Below are 16,375 nucleotides of genomic sequence, written 5' to 3'. Positions count from 1 at the left end.
CTTCAAGCAACATGGAAAGAAAATTTACTTCTGACAGTCTTGTAAAATTCTGTCCAAATAGGATTGCCTTCTTTTCAAAAATGATTTAAAAAAACCCAAAACACAACCACTTAAGGCTGGCTATTACTACAGAAGATTGAGCTTCAGTGAGTAAATACTTGTGAGAATTCTGTAAGGATGAGTGAAGACTCTATAGATAACAAACCAGTTACTAGTACGTTACTAGTAACTTTTACTAGTTACATTATTAGTATTAGTTACTACAACACCTCTCCTATGAGGAAAGGCTGAAACAGGGGGGGTTGTTCAGCCTGCAGAAGAGAAGGCTCCTGGGAGACCTTATTGCAACCTTTCAGTACTTGAAGGGGGCTTGTAGGAAAGATGGGGACAAACATTTTAGTATGGCCTGTTGTGATAGAACAAGGGGCAGTGGTTTTAAACTATGAGAGGGTAGATTTAGGCTAGATATAAGGAAGCCATTTTTTACAGTGAGGGTGGTGAAACACTGAAACAGGTTGCCCAGAGAGGTAGCAGATGCCCCATCCCTGGAAACATTCAAGGTCAGGTTGGATGGGGCTCTGAGCAACCTGATCTAGTTGAAGATGTCCCTGCTTATTGCAGGGGGGTTGGACTAGACAACCTTTGAAAGGTCCATTTCAACCCAAACTATTCTGTGATTCTACGATTTTATACTTACAGCATCTGCTGCCTAAGATCTTGAGACTGTTCCTGTGGCTGCTGCTCTGGGTAGCAGTTCCGTGGTGGTGGTCATTATCTGCCCCAACACTGCCAGCAAAGGAGCTCAAAAGGTCACTGACAAAACTCTAGCAGTACTGGTAGAAGAACCAGTTTTTTCCCATGACTTCTTTTAGAGCATCCTTCTCAAAAGTTGTCACCGTGATGGTGTAGAACTGTTGTGTTTATATATCTTAACACTATTAATGGAGAAGTAGTTTGATCAAAAGTAGCCTGTATAGTTTAAATAGAAGAGCTAATAGTGTAATTTATTTGCAAACAGACTTTCTACTTAGTATATAGAGACCTTTCACTTAGTAGTAGATATTTCTTCTAAAAAAAGTAAAGCGTGTCTGCTTTCAGATCAGTCAGTGGTGGGAGGCAAGTAAAAAGGTTGGAAGGTTAAAGAAGAACTTATTTGTGACCTTTTTTTTTTTTTTTTTTTTTGCATGGGTGGGGAGAAAAAATAAAAAAGATAAGCTGCTTTTTTGGGGAGGAGAACAAGCTACAAGGGAAGAGGGAGGAGGTTGCTGTGATGATAGGTCAAAATTCTAAGTTTCCAGTTTTACATAAACTTAATTCACAGGAGCAAGAGCACCTTGTGAAATGAGAGATTAAAAATCAAAACGAAATTATTTTTGTGTGAGAACATGACCTGTGGAGAGTGATGTATGCCAGATCCTGCTGAGGATAACCTGGCAACCTTGATCACCCTCTAATCTGCAAAGCCATTCAGCATCACAGGAGCGGGGCAATATGTGAATGCTGAAACACCTGCAAATCAGGCTCGAGGAGCAATCAAAGTGTGATAAACATTAATTAGTATAATACCCAAACCCTTAATGGAGGAAGGAACGTTGATTACACTGTCTCACTTGGGATTTCTTTCTGTCAGAGATGGTGTATGATGACAGTTTCTGATTACACTTACTCAGACATGAAGTAAGACTTTTAAAACTGTTTAAATATGGAGAGAGAAGAGCAGAAAGCAAACAAGTTGATCTTTCTTTGAGTGGTTAAAATACTTTTAAAAAGTATTTGGCTTTTTATGAAAGCATGCTTTTTTGCTTTTTGCCTTGCAAACTTCTGAGGTGAATTCGCTTGGTGAACTGGCTTTGAGTGCTTCCCTGGTTCACTGTAAACCGCAGTGTCTTAGCAGCCTTTCCTTTTGCTCTCTCCATCTTGATCCTGCTATGTTGCCAGCTGCTGGGGCAGAGACACTGCATGGGAGGGGGGCAAGTGGGGCTTGGGCTTCTCACAGTCTGTTTTTGACTGTGCTGGTCATTGCTGCATGGATTCTGAGCTGGCCCACTGCAGTGTGTAGGAACATCCACATGCGGTGAGGCTGTTTGTAAAGCACACTCTAATGCCTCATAAAACATTATTCTTTGTTAGCCAGCCAGAACATGCTTAGATATTCTAGCCTAGCTCTCTAGGCCTGCTTCAGTCTAGTGGATTGTGCATCAAAGCCTTGAGTTATGGGTACCAGGGGCAATGCATTGATGTTTCCCCCATCACTTCAGCAGCCTGAGGAGCCATAAAAGCCCATGGTCTTTTTTCATGATTCTTGGACAAATTAAAACTTGAAATTGAGATTTTCTTTTCTCCGCAGCATACAAGTAGAAGAGAACAGTGATGTGTCTCTGGGTCTCAGGAAGGAAGTGGGTGAGGAAGGGCCTCAGTAGCCTGAGGAGAAAGGTGGACATTTAGCTCTCCTAGCATCACCTTCTGCTGCTGCTTTCATCATGGGATGTTGTCTCCCCTCCCCTGGGAGGTAGTCTCTTCTCACCTCAGCAGTGGTTCTCTCACTTTTGGAAAGCCACTGAAACATGTCCTAGAGGTTTAGTGGTATCATTCATGAGTAATGGTATCATGCTGGTTTTGGCACTGGTGCTGTGGAAAGATGAATGGCAGCCAGCACTGTTGTCTTCTCTTGTTAACCTGCTCCAGCACCAGCCACTTGGAGAGTCTGGGGACGTAATAAAATACAAAACCATAAACTCCATCCCTTCTAATTCATGCCTTCTGCAGTAAGGGAGGAATTTAATAAAAGCATGCTTTATTGAAAAAAGCAACTTGACTTTTAGGCAAAAAGCCAAGGGTTTACAGAACAAATTTACTGTACGTACCCTGAAGTTTAGAACAACAATGCCAAGCATCCCCCCGCTATCTCTCAGGACTGGAGCTTGAGCTGGGAGGAGACCAGAAGCCTGACTTGCTGTGGTGTATACAGTCCTCATTTAAGGAAAAAGTAATTTAATACTTTGGCTGCCTTATTCTCCTGTGCAACTTCATTTTTCATTCTGCTCCATAATGTTCTTTCTTCTTGGTTGATTGCTTACTTTTGTACTTCAGACATGAAATTGAAGTTCTTTGGTATTCTAGAGATGTTTGCTCCCAGCCTCTGCTTCCTCGCCTTTCTTCTTCACCTTGGTGGGGAGCTTGCCTCTTCTCTGTCCCACTTCCCGAATTTTGTCATCCCTGTCACTTTGGGGTGTTGTGTACCGCCAACATAGACAGCAAAGGGTCTCCTGCTGCTGTGATGCTTCCTTCTAGCTCAGTTCTATCATGCTACGCTAGCTTTCTGGGAATGTCAGCCTGTCTTTAAACCTGCTCGGATTTTAAACTTTTTTTTTTTTCTGATGCTGTCTGATACCTAGCAAATATAAATTACAAAAATCACAATTCTTTTTTGGCACTGTGGCGTGCTTGGAGACCCTCGTAGAAATACAGTAGTATTGCCACTGCTGAGAACTGAGAGGCAGTGTCCATTGTCCTGGATTCGTAATGCCTCAAATATTTTTCCTGTGTGAGTAAGAGAGCAGTTATATTTACCCCTTAAGCAGACAGAGATGCAGCAGAAGAGATCTTTCAGTAGCTGCCTGAATGTGAGTGTTATCAAAGGAGTTATAAGGAAATAATGTGATCTGCACTCTGTGGCTGCAAATGGGACAGAGGATACGGGGCTAGTGAAGGAGGCAGTGAGGTGGGAAGAAGTATTCCTGGGACCTGCTGTGGGTGTTGGAGAGAATTGCCTCTCTCTGGAAGGTTGTCTCTCATCCGGCAGGATGAGGGCTTTATGAGAAAGGAGAAACAAGATCTACATTGGGTGTAAGGTGCAGGGGGTTTAACTGCAAAAAGATTTCAGAGGGACAAGAGAAAGTGAAAGCTTGAATCAAAGCAGCAGAAAGATTGGCTTTAATATCTGCTTAGATCAAAAATAAAAATCTGTATGGATTAAGAGATAATCCACTAGACAGATTTAATCTGCCACATGTATTCCTTCCCCAAAGAAAAGCATTGGGAGGGGAAGGTTGGTTTGGCTCAGTGCTCAGGATTTGAAAGCAGGTGATGTATTCTCCTTTCTTCAGCAGGCTCCCTTTTCACTTGTCCCAAAGCTTGCACCCTGCCCAAAGGGAGAGGCTGTTGCTGTACATCTCCTGCTTCTTTGCAACTCTAAAGTCACATTGGATCTAACTGAAGGGGTTTCTGAAGCAGAAAAGAGCACCAAGAGCAAAATAACACAGAAATGACTAATAGGATAAGCACAGGGTAGGTTCAGATGCTGATGGTGGTTTTGGCTGGCTGAGCGCAGGGTTCTGAGGGGCAGTAATGGGTCATTTTATTAACACTTACCCCTCCTGTTCTGATTGCAGTTGCCTTTCAAACAAACACCACTCAGTAACACGCTCCTCCTCAAATGAATATTGAGGTCTGAATGCCACCTTGCTTCAAACACTTTGCCCTTGAAACCCTTGGCAGCAACCCTCTCTATCCCTTCCTGTTTCCTTTCTTTACAAACACCAGTTGAATCCATGGGGTAAGTCCAGTTTTCACAGCAGTAGAAATACTAGTTGTTTGAGTTGATTGAACATGGGGGGGGGGGGGGGGGGGTTACCATGTAATTTTCCAGTATCGATATGGTATATTGTCTTTTTTGACTAACATATGCAACTGTATCTTGAACTGTACGGGCATAACAGTCATGCACTTCTAGGAGCCTGTACATGTGATGGAATTTGGATTAGTTGGATTGAGGGAGTTTAATATTTTTTTCCATCGTTATCTTGCTCAGCAACAAATGAATTAATTCTGTAGACTGGTGTGTATTCCTTCTGTGTTGCAGGTCTGCATCTACACCGCCTCAGGTGAAGGTTTTTGGCAGATCTCCTAAGGTCAGTGGGATTTGGCCTGTCAAATCCTAGAGTTAGGGGATCATGGGAAAGTACAGGGTGCCTCAGAGCAGATGCCGTCATGGTTTGAAACACCCAAGCTGGCACTGGACAGCTTCCCCAGCTTGTGCTGGGAGCAGGCCATCTGCCAGATACTGTCCTTTTATGGGTGAATGTAATTGCCCAGTTATATTTGGTGGGCAGTAGGGATGGATCAAGCTGTAGAAGTCTTCCCTCTTTCCCTTCTGGATGCACCATTACTGTTGCAGCTAGGACACAGTAATTGCCAGTCATGTTCTGTTTTTAGGGACGCTTCTCTTTTAGAAGAGGTTCCAGCAAACCTTAAATGAGAGAGATGTAGATGTGTACAGCACGGTAGGCTGAGAGGTGCTTTGCTTTCTGTTCTTCCTCTGGTGTTGTTAATACTTAGCTGTTAATACTTAGCACCAAGAAGCGCTTTGTAATAGCCCATGCACTACCTGTGTTTGGTGAGGGTGTAAAGGGAGCTGTGGCACCCTTCCTTTCCTAAACTGAGTGTCTTAGAGGATGGATGTTAAATGTGGAAGTCGTTAAGGGTGAAAGGTAAGGATAATTGGGATTCCTCAAAAGCTCCTTTGCTGCTGTATAGCTAGCAAAAGAGTGAGTGTGGGAGCGGAGAGGAAGAAGTTGATACCTGGTGAAGCACTGGGGATAACGTGGGGCAGTGAGGGAAGCATTTGACTGCCTCACTTGACCCACTCACATCCATGGAAAGGGAGGACAATGGTTCCTGGTTTCCAGGACTGAGCTTGCACAACTTAACATTTCCTTCTGGGAGAGAAACATGTGCCTTGTCAGCCCCTGAGAATTGTGTCTGGAAGTCAGCAGGGTGCTATCTAAAAGGCAGTCGATACCTTGCTTTTATTTGGAGCTTCAGGAAGGCTTTGTTGAGTTCTAGGAGAGCGGTCTGCTCACAGGTGAGAGGGAAAATTGCATCATTGGTTTGAGGGAGAGTGGCCAAGCAGAAATAAATGACCAATTTTTTCAGCTTTGAAGGAAGTGAAAATAGTCAGATGCCCCCAGGAGCAGTACTGGAAATAGTGTCCATCAATACAATTATGAAACATCTGGAAAAGAGGTGAACTGTGAGGTGGGAAAATTTGCTGGGGAGACCAGTTAGAGAAGACTTAGGTCTTTCAGAGGTGTCTCACACTTCTAACAAAACAAGGCAATGGGACAGCCCTACGACACATGAAATTTGCTGCAGACAAGCGCTAGGAAATGCACGCTGAAAGGAGCAAAAGAAACTACTTTGAGAACCTATCAAGTGTGTAAGTGATGTGGACTTACTCCACTGAGACAGGGGGAGGGTGTGGGAAGGAAATCATGAACAGATTTGTACTTAGTGTTGGTACAAAATACAAGCTGTTAGTCTGTGTTTAAAATAAAAGGATGAGGAAATGGAGGATATTTCCGAGAGGGAGAATCTCATGAGGTTCAGTTTTGCTCATCTCCCACTCCAGAAAGAACAAAGCAGAAACAGGCTGTGTGCTCTCCTGCTGTCTGCATGAGGAAGGATTTTCATGCCTCCAGGAAGAGGGGAGCACGGCTGTAAACAAGTGTCAGAAACACTTAAAACTGTTCAGAGAAAGAAGTGAGGTTCTTTCAGAGTGATACCAGGTGAATAAGCTGCTTGTACTTGCTGTTTTTTTCACTGCCTACAATGCAGGGGGGGCTTTAGTGGAGTCCATTTCTGTACTGTAATAGGGAATGTGCTGCACAGAGTGAAAATGCTTCAAAAGGTGGGTTTGGTACAGTTTGAGAATGAGAATCACGGTTCACTGCTGATGTCAAATTTGTTACTAAAAGAAGTTATACAGAGTGGAAATAAAGCATGGGAACTCTCTACTCAAAAACAAAGAGGGACTTCTGATGAAATTTAAAGGCAATACTTGAGACTGATTTTTACAGGCACAAAATGATCCGATGGAACTCATTACTACAAAACATTGCTGAAGTGGAGTGCTCTCTCTCCTAATGGGTTGCATAGCCATAAAAATTTTCTTTGCTGGCTTCTTCAGAGGAGTGAAGATTCAGAACAATTTTCAGCTTTTGAGCTTGAAGCCAGGGAGAACCCGCTAGTTATGCATGGGGATGAAGGTCTCTTCTGAGAAGGTGACTGCATAGTTACCTGTAGCTGATGCCCAATCCCGATGTCCCTCCTAGCCTCTGGTTGAACCTGTGTGACAATTTCTGCAGCGTGGTAGTGACTGTGCGTGATGTCCTGGCAGTTTCAGTCATGCCCCTGGCTGCAACGTATCTGCTATAAGGTGCAAAAGGAATGTGTCTTAAGTGGTGAACGAAGAGGTACTTAACCAGTGACCACTATCCCCTGCTGCCACAGAGGCTTTTCAACTCAGTCTCAAAGCATTTTGATGCTGATCTAGTGTCAGGGTTTAACCCCAGGTGGCAATTAAGCACCACACAGCTGCTCGCTGACTCCCGTGCCAGCAGGATGTGGGAGAAAGAGGAATTGGGAGGGTGAAAGTGACAGCACTCATGGGTTGACTGTTAATAATTGAGATAAAATCAAATTAAATTAACTTAAAAAACATTGTAATGAAAAGGAAAATAAACTTAAAAAGAGAGAAATAAACCCCAAGAAGGACAAGTTATGCAAATGAAAAACAATTGCTCACCACCAACTGACTGCTGCCCAGCCAGACCCAGAGCAGCAGCCCCTGGCCAGCTTTCCCTCTAGTTTATATGCTGAACATGACATCATGTGGCGTGGAATATCCCTTTGGTCACTTGGGGTCAGCTGTCCCGGCTGTGTCCCCTCCCAGCTCCTTGTGGCCCCTCAGCCCGCTCGCTGGAGGGTGGGTGAGAGGCAGAAAAGGTCTTGACTCTACAGGCACTGCTCAGCATCTCTGTATTATGAACACTGTTTCCAGCACAAATCCAAAACATAGCCCCATACTAGCTAATACGAAGAAAATTAACTCTTATCCCAGACAAAACCAGCACATCTAGTTATGCAAAAATTATGCAGGTTAGCGTGCTTTATTGCACCAAATGAGGACCTAATGTTGTTTAACTGATACGGAAACCAAATCACAAAGCTGTGAAGCAAATGGAAGAAGTTGTGCAACAAACTGCTTGTATAGTAGAGGACAGGATAAGCCTCATGAGTCCTGAGCTCTGCTCACTAGAATGTGTTGCCTTTCATTTGTAACAAGTCATTTTTATTAAAAATATGTTGGCAGTTGATAACTGGCTGTGGCTTTCTTGTCAGCAGTACCTGCAGAGAGGCATAGGGTTTGTGGTAGTCTGGTGTCAAAAATGCTGCAGCTCTCCATCTTTCTGCACTGTGCCTCAAACTGCTGCAGGAATGTTGTGCGGCGAGTCGTGGAGTAGATCTACCTTCATGTTGGAGTACATAAAGCTCTCAATGGGACCAAGACAAGCATATTTGAACCAGCACTATTCTGCCCTGTGGAACAATCCAATCCACTGAGATTCACATCCTTCCCTGAGGGCCTGGGCACTGGCTGTTGCCAAAAAATCTCTGGCTCTGTATTCTTCATTTTTAGAAAGGTGCTTGCCTCCTAGGATCTCTCAGCGGGTGGAGGCCAGCCGGACACAGCTTCAGGCGATCAGTGAGAGAGTCACACTTGCCCAAGCGAAGATTGAGAAGATAAAGGGCAGCAAGAAGGCTATTAAGGTAGTGACTTCAGTGAAGGCTGCACGGCCTCCCTTCTTTCTTCTGCCTTCTCTCTTTACTCCTGCTGTGAGCTCTGGAGAAGAGCAGGTGCTTGGCTGCTGTGGCTGCTGCACACTCACCTCTCCATGCCCTGCAGCTGAGCAGGGTTGTGATAAGAATCCCCTTCCTGGCTCAGCCAACTGATGATTTTTAGACCAATGACCCACACTGCTCCAGGCCTTATGAGGCCTGTATAGGTCACTGGCCCAGCTGCTTTCTGAGAAAGAAAAAGGGCATGCGCTGAGCGAAGCCCCACACCCTCACACTTCAGACTCATAGACACTTTGGCTATTTGAAAGCTGCTACTAGAGAGCCTCCCCTTAGTGCATCTTAATCCCATTGAGCCACGTAAAACTGGTGAAAATCCTTCTTTCCCCATTCTTGCTCCATTTTATACATTATTGCCAACTCCCTTCCTGCCAGTGGAAGCCTTTTTGACAATGATCTCCTAGTACTTACACACAGAGAGAAGCTCTGGCGTTTCCCGTTTGAGAAGTGACAGCCCACGCGTGGCTGAGTCTGTGCAGATAGCCCTTAGGAGCCTGTTGACTCCAAGGCTGTCCATTCCCACTGGCAGCACAGATTGTGTGCTTACTCTACTCCATGTATTTCTCTATTGTAGGATCGCCTAGTTGTTGGGATTTTTTAGACCCTCCTTGTTTGTCCACAGGTATTTTCCAGTGCCAAGTATCCAGCCCCTGAACGGCTACAGGAGTACAGTTCAATTTTTGCTGGTGCAGAAGACCCAGCTAAACAGAAATGGCCAAGGCACAAGATTCAGAGCAAACACCGAATGCTGGATGAAAAAGCTCTGCAGGTAAGGAGGAGGAGAACAGACCTTGAGATGAACAAGCAAAGAGAAGCCAGGAGGCTGTTCATCTCTTTGGTGAAGTAGACCAGGGCTTAGGATATAGGCTGGGAGCAGAAAATCTTTTCAGCTTGGCCTGTGGGTGGGGGTATGTGAGATCAGGCTGGGAAGCTTGCGGAGCCACCAGTTTGGGAGGGCCATGTCAGGGTGGCTGAGTGCTCTGGGTGGTGGCTGCCAACTCTCCAGAGTAGTTTCATTTCCTGAAATGCTGCTGTGGGTGCTGCTGGCTGGGCTTTAGGCTTCAGCTATGCGTAGCAAGGCAGCTGGGATCAGGGTCATAACTGTTTGAAGAATAGTTTCTGAAGGCTGTAATATAAGTGATGATGAGAAGAGAAAGGTAAAAGTGCCTGTGAGTGTGTCATTAGAAAAAGGAGTCATTAGAGCATTTTTTTTGTCCCAGGAAAGCATCACACTTAGGTATTATCTCTCCCTGGTTCCCAGCGAAGTTTTACATCTAGGTGAAGAAAGATGATTTTGGTTTTTTACATCTTCATTTGCACTTTGCTTCTCCTTTGCCTTGCATTCAGCTATTGTAGGTTGCAGGCCCTTCGGAAGGGCTGAATCTCTCAGCACCCAGCACAGCTGGGGCTTCCGTGTGTACCCATAGCACAGAAGTCTGCAGCTGGTGGTGTTGAAGGAGGTCCTGAAGTACTGAGTTCCCTTTTAGCCTGTGGATTTAGTGGCAGAGAGGGGCTTTCTTAAGGCGGTCTGAGGAGTGGTGGGTTTGGCAGGAAATGCTAGCAAAGGATTCTCCAACAATTTGGGTAAACATCCCTGGGCTGGAAGGAGAGGAGGAAGAACTGCTGCACTTGAAGTTTAAAAGTATGCGCTGAGCCAGGAGTAGCAGATGTGCTTTTCCTGGCTAGGTTAGGGATCAACCTGGCAATTTCCCTGCTCTCCACCCCTAAAGAGACTTCCTTCCTTTTCCTTGTGTGCCTTGGCCCAAGAATAAAGCTGCCACCGAGTAATTTATCATCTTAAACTTTCCTGAGTATTAATGGAGTTGAGACCTCACGCAGTGAGTTAGTTATGAATATTTCAGGCAGGCCTAGGAAGCAGGATTGCTGGCTGAATGGACAGCTGGCAAACCTGAGCAGGGCTCGTGCTTCCTTTGAGTTTAGGCAGTAGCACAGGGCAGAGCTGCCTGGGACCTGCTGCTGGCTGGCCAGGGGAGGCCAGCTGTGGTGTGCTGTCTGGCTGGTGGCCCCATTCCATCAGAGCATGGTGGGGGAGCAGAGGCAGGCAGTGAGTGGACAGGAAGGATACTCTTCCAGCCTGAAGGGCTGGTGCCAATGTACAGCCCCTTGCACAGGGAGGGGACTGAGAAGAGCATGAGCTGGTAAAAAGCAATGTCCTACAAAGAGCAAATGCTGTGCTCATTTGACTGGCCTGCTGGCTCCAGTAAGCTCTGCGTGCCCTTCCCCACAGCCCCTGCCATCTGCCTGTGATGCCACCACTTCCCTCTCCCAGACAGTCCCTGTACCATTGCCACGTTCTGCCTTTTGTGACCAAGGCTGTCATCACCACAGGGACTTCGCTGCCGGCCCTGGGGGATGTTTGTATTTGTTCTTCCCCTCCTGTGACCCATCTTTCGATCCTCCTTTGAGGTTAATGATCTTACTCTGGCTTTGCTGACCCTACCTCATGTGGTGGTCTTGTTACTCTTGCTCGATCAAGCTCACAGACACTAGCTCCTGCAGCTCTTCTGTGGCGTGGGGGGACGCTGCTGTGCTGGCGAGTAGCTGTCAGCTGATGGACAATGGAGGGGCCCTGGTGCAGGCACCAGGAGCAGCTGGTGTGCTGAGTGGGGCTCGGAGCGGCCGAGCTCTGACCACGTTCCAGAAGGACAGGCCCTTCTCAGCCATAGCGGAGCACGGAGCCTGATGTGTCTTGCAGTAATGAAATGTGACAGAGGGAAGTCTAATGTTTGCATTTATGCCCTCCTCAATTATTCAGGGCTTTCAGCAGAGGCTCACTGCCTGTTTTCACTTCTAATAAAGGCCTCTTTGCTGGGAGCAGTTGAAGTGGCCTTTGGTAACTTCACTCACACACGCACATGCACACCCCACCAGGAAAGCAAGCTCTGCTCATGTCAGTTTGAGGGCATGTGGTGGCAGCCTGTACTCAATGTTTAGGGCTTGTGCTCTGGGGGGAAAGCAGCTGAGTTGGAAATGTGTGTGGTTCTGCAGTTTATTTAAAAACGCTTCCCTCCTGGGAAATTTTCCTTTCCCCCTCCACACCCCAAGTACGAGGACACTGTTCATGTTGGTAAGGTAAGCACTGATGGAAACGAAGTCTTTGTGCTAAGCCTGGAAAGCCACTTGCTTTGCACGTTGCTCTGGTAGCAGCTAAGCAGGGTCCAGCAGTGGGGCTTCTCAGGCGCTGGGCATTGCCTTTGCAGCGGGAGCTGTGTCTGGGTGCTGCAAGTGCCCCTCAGGAGGCTGGAAAATAGGGTGGGAGACATGGGTCTGCCTGGGCTTGGGAAGAGGTCCAAGCAAAAGTTACAGTCTGCTGCTGGAGTCACCGTATTAGTCTTCAAAAATGTCAGTAACTTGGTGTGTCCTTGTGAGTTCTGCCTCCCTCAGAGTCCACCATGGGCATGGGGAGACCAAACCAGGTTTTTGGCACTTGCTCATCTTCAAGTGCTTTTCGAGCTAGCCTCGGCACTCCATTGCCATGGGGGGAATGGGGTTTCTGGTGTATCACGCCAATTCCCTTTGTAATAGTGTGTGCTTAATTAAACTTAAGAGCTAGGGTGAATTTATATATTTTTAACGGTAGGCTTTTAGGGAGAAAAATGCCTGGAAATGCAGCATCCTTAGGGGTGTGATCCTGCCAGGTTCCAAACCCCAGGCTGGGGTGTTTGAGCATTCAAGCACCCCCCATGACTTCAGTATGTCGAGGCTGTGGAACCTTTGGCTTAAGTCCTTAACATCTCTATAAGAAAACTAATCTTTCAATGGCATGTTACTTGTGGAATTCACAGTTGCAGGATATTATTGACAGTATGTAGGTGTTCTAAATTTCAAAACAGATCTAGGTACTTGAATAAGACTAGCACTTTGGTGGCATTTAAATTAGAAGGATTTTGTAGAGCCTCACGTTTCAGAGTAATATGCTTAGTCCTTTTATAACTGCCTTAGATGAGACTTAGAAGTAAATGTAGGTAATGGTTGGTTTCTCACTACACCCTTAAAGTGATGCACAGTCTTCCAGTGCTAATTGAAATCTACAAAGAGAGAATTAAAAGAATATATATGTATGACTTGAGGGCTAAGTGTGTGAATAGTTCTAGCAAAAACGTCAGTACTCCCTCAGGCTTAAAAAATTAAACATTGGAAAATGAATATTAATGATCAAAAGAACCTTTATTTTTGACTCTTTGCTTCTACAGTCTCTAAAAAACAATTTATATATTTTTGCCTACTTGGTTCTGTAAAAATTCAGGATGTTTATTTGAGTGTATTTTTCACAAGTTGGAATGTATTATTTGGGGAGGGGGGAATTAAAACTTCTCAAGTCTTTTCTTAGAGCATTTTATAGACTCACAGCATCATACAAACTCTTAGTGGATTAACTGAGCTGTGACTAAGCCATTTCCCAGGATTTCTGGTTACTAAGTCCAGGACTGAAATTTCAATCAGCAGGAACTGCTTGTGCTGCTGAGATGTGGTCTTAAAACTGAACCAACGGTGGCCTCCATTTCCCCCATATAAGTACAAAGAGGGTAGAAGGACTCAGAGAATGGGATAAGAGCAGGGATGCGGGAAGTAGTGAGGCAGTAGGAAGCTGTGGACGGTATTTGCAGTGATCATCTTCTGGTGACAGAAGAAAACCACAAGAGTGTGGCCAATTATTTAGCCTGACAAGCTGTCCTGGTTAGTGCTCTGATTTCTTCTGGTATGAACACTTACGACCTCGTAGCTGCCAGACTGCTGCTTGTCCTAGTTTGTGAAGAAAGAACAGGAGCTGGGAAGGGGCTGAGGAGAGGTCTGGGGTGGAAGTTTATTCATCTCAGGCTGTTTCAGGGTCCAGGAGCTGATGCTTTTCCTCCCTCTACAGCAAAGTATGTTATGGGCACTGAGCTTCATTCCCCGGAGGATGTGGCAGTGGGCACTGTCACGCTAGCTGAAACACTGGTCTGATCTGGGATGGCAATTCCCATGCTTTATAAAAGTCAAGCAGTTCAGATGTAATAAGTCCTTTTCTAAAGGGAGCTCTATATATTATGCATGAAGTTTTAGAACCAAGAAAGAGGAGATTTCAGTTCATTAGAGTTGAAAACTCCTGCAAATCCCTCAGGCTTTGCAAAACCATCTGGCACACGTTCCACCCTGCACGCTCCCTTCTGCCTGATCTCCTGCCTAGTGCAGGCACTCTGTTTTTATCTAACCTCTTTTTCCTTTGCCTTCCCTGCATACCCCACCGCTGGGATCACATTTCTTAAAACATCAACTCAAGGCAGCAGAGGGGAGGTAATAGAGATGTTTGGGGGACTCTGCGTGCATGAAAACATCTAGTAGTTGGAGACACTGTAACAAATGCCTTTTAGACTGCAGTGCTTGATCCCTGCCTCTGGCTGTAGATCCCGAGTGGTGGTTTTATTTTGGTGGATCCTTGCCACAGCAACACCTGTTCAATATGACCCATCTGTGGCACCAAAAGCAAATGCCTTGAGTCTGAACTGCTGAGATTCGCCTTGAGTGTGGGGTTGCAATGTTGTCTATGTGCTTCCTCGCTCAAAGGGAGGTGGAGAAGGAGCAGTAGGGTTCTCAGACCATGCAGTGGATTCAGCAGTGTCGGTTGTGGTGGCTGGGGAGAGATGTCTCAGCAGCTGTAGTTTTAGTGTCTTACCACCTGTTATCTGTCTTGCAGGAGAAGCTCAAGTACTTCCCTGTGTGCGTGAGCACAAAAGTTCACCAGGAGGATGACGCAGAAGAAGGCCTTGGCAGCCTCCCCAGGAACATCAGCTCCCTCAGCTCCCTACTGCTCTTCAACACCACTGAGAACCTGTGAGAGCTGGAGCAGTGCTGTGCTGCTTGCCTGCCCCTGCTTTTCCTCAGAGGAGCTTTCCCTTCCCTGGGGGCAGCAGTAACTGCCTGATTCCTGGGGGTCTTACATATCAGGCTCCTGACAGGGCAGTGTTCGGTACCTCTCCACTGGCTTCCAGCTAGCAACCCTTTCCTCCCTACTCTTTCCCTTGTGTGGAAGAGTTGTTTCGTCTGCATCTGATCCTCCACTCACCTGCTTTCAACCCAGTTTTGCACTTCCCTTCCCTGACTTAAGTTTTTCCTGTCATTCTCCTTTAATTTCTCTCCAGCCTTGAAAGCTGCCTTCACTTCTGCCCTTCTCTGCCCCATGTGCCAGCCTAGATACCGCCTCTTCTCCTGATGATTCCTCACAGCAACACTTCACCAATCTCGCTGCTTTAGTATCTCCACTCTTCAATGCAGTTCTCTTTCCTGTTGGGCTTTGCCTCCTGGTTCCTCCTTCTGCTCATATTGAAGAGCTTCTTTAAGCCCTTCTTGAGCTTTCAGCTGCTGAACCTTTTCTTTCTTCTCCTGAGCCATTGACTGTTTCCACTTGCTTTCCTCCTGGACCTTGAGTGACAAGTCACCAGGAAAGACTGGTGTCCTGCTGCAGGCTGTAGGCCGGTTTCAGGCCAGGTGGTAGGGAGAGCTTGGTAATGATGGCAGTGCAGTGGGGCTTTGTTTTAGGATGGATGTGGAGGCTGCACTGGCAGGATGGGGAGTTGATTGCCTTCTGGTTATGGAAGGAAATGCAGGAAAATGGGGCTAAAAGACAGAAACTGCAAAGCCCAACATGTTCCACTTTTGTGAGTCAGGAGGTCTCCACCTCCGAGGCCTCCTTGGGTACACTGTTTCTTCTGGCCTTGGCTCTCGAGGTGGCATCACTGAAATACTCGTCCTCTACCCTTAGGTACAAGAAGTATGTTTTCCTGGATCCTCTGGCTGGAGCAGTGACCAAAACCCATGTTGCTCTGGAAACAGAGACAGAAGAGAAGCTCTTTGATGCTCCTCTTTCCATCACCAAAAGGGGACAGCTGGACCGACAGGTGAGATGCAGAGGATTGCGCTCGGTTCTGAGAGGAGAGGGCTCCTGTAGGGTGGAGAGGCTCCTGCAACTCATGGGATTGTAGAATATCATCTCACTTATCAGAAGGACCTTGCCTGGTTTTGTGCTTGAAGTCCCGGTGTGAGTTTGATGGGTGAGACAAAACCCTCAAGCTTGGCAGGTTTTTCTGCTCAAGCATTTGCCGAGTGGTGTGAGAAATGTGATACTGATTCGCCTTGCTGCTTGACATCAGGGCTGTAGAGGAGTTGTTTGGAGGCTCCATCACCTGATCGGCCCTCTTGTGCTAACTCCTGAGCCTCAAGAGGAGTCTGAGGGTGAGGTACCACTGCTAGAAGGTGCCTGGGAGGGGGTCTGATCCGTCATGCCTGCTGGTGCAAACAGAAGGGCCAGCCAGCCTGAGTGAAGGGTTTGTGCTTAACGTGGGCATGGGGCAGGCAGTGCACCAACCCATCTGCCCCGGCACATGGCTGGTCTTGTACTCGACATCTTTTAGAGGCCATACCTGGAGCTTTGCTGGTACGTGGTTGAATGTGTGGTTTGGGGCTGGGGAAAGGAGCCTGGAAGCCATTTGCTCATCCTGTTGGACCAGAGAAGATAGCAGGGTATACAGCAAACAAACTCACTCCTTTATTCACAGTGCACCTTCAGTACTGTTTTGCCAGTGTGTTAAACACAAAACCAAACCTCCGTAACTACTTGCTTGTGCTTCTCCTGCGTCTTAATCTCAGAAACTGTTCAGGCACCATTCTTTTCTGGAGGAGA

The 16,375-nt window shown here is 46.4% G+C and overlaps 1 protein-coding gene across 9 annotated transcripts in view; it reads left to right on the top strand.

Annotated features, from left to right (window-relative positions):
* WASHC1 (WASH complex subunit 1) overlaps positions 1-16,375 on the top strand; it is a 46,683-nt gene that overhangs the window by 26,539 nt on the left and 3,769 nt on the right. For 5 of the 9 annotated variants that reach the window (XM_055809382.1, XM_055809381.1, XM_027793051.2 and 2 more), the window contains 4 exons: positions 8,499-8,610; positions 9,320-9,466; positions 14,393-14,529; positions 15,458-15,593. In XM_055809382.1, coding sequence (XP_055665357.1) covers positions 8,499-8,610; positions 9,320-9,466; positions 14,393-14,529; positions 15,458-15,593 — 532 coding nt within the window. Of the gene's footprint in view, positions 1-8,479; positions 8,611-9,319; positions 9,467-14,392; positions 14,530-15,457; positions 15,594-16,375 lie in introns of all 9 variants that reach the window. The other 4 variants (XM_055809386.1, XM_055809383.1, XM_055809384.1 and 1 more) reach the window with 1 other exon arrangement.

The sequence above is a fragment of the Falco peregrinus genome, chromosome 6, assembly GCF_023634155.1.
Source record: "Falco peregrinus isolate bFalPer1 chromosome 6, bFalPer1.pri, whole genome shotgun sequence".
NCBI lineage: Eukaryota > Metazoa > Chordata > Aves > Falconiformes > Falconidae > Falco > Falco peregrinus.
The sequence above is the reverse complement of the archived record's forward strand: the minus strand, read 5'-3'. Positions and strand labels throughout refer to the sequence as shown.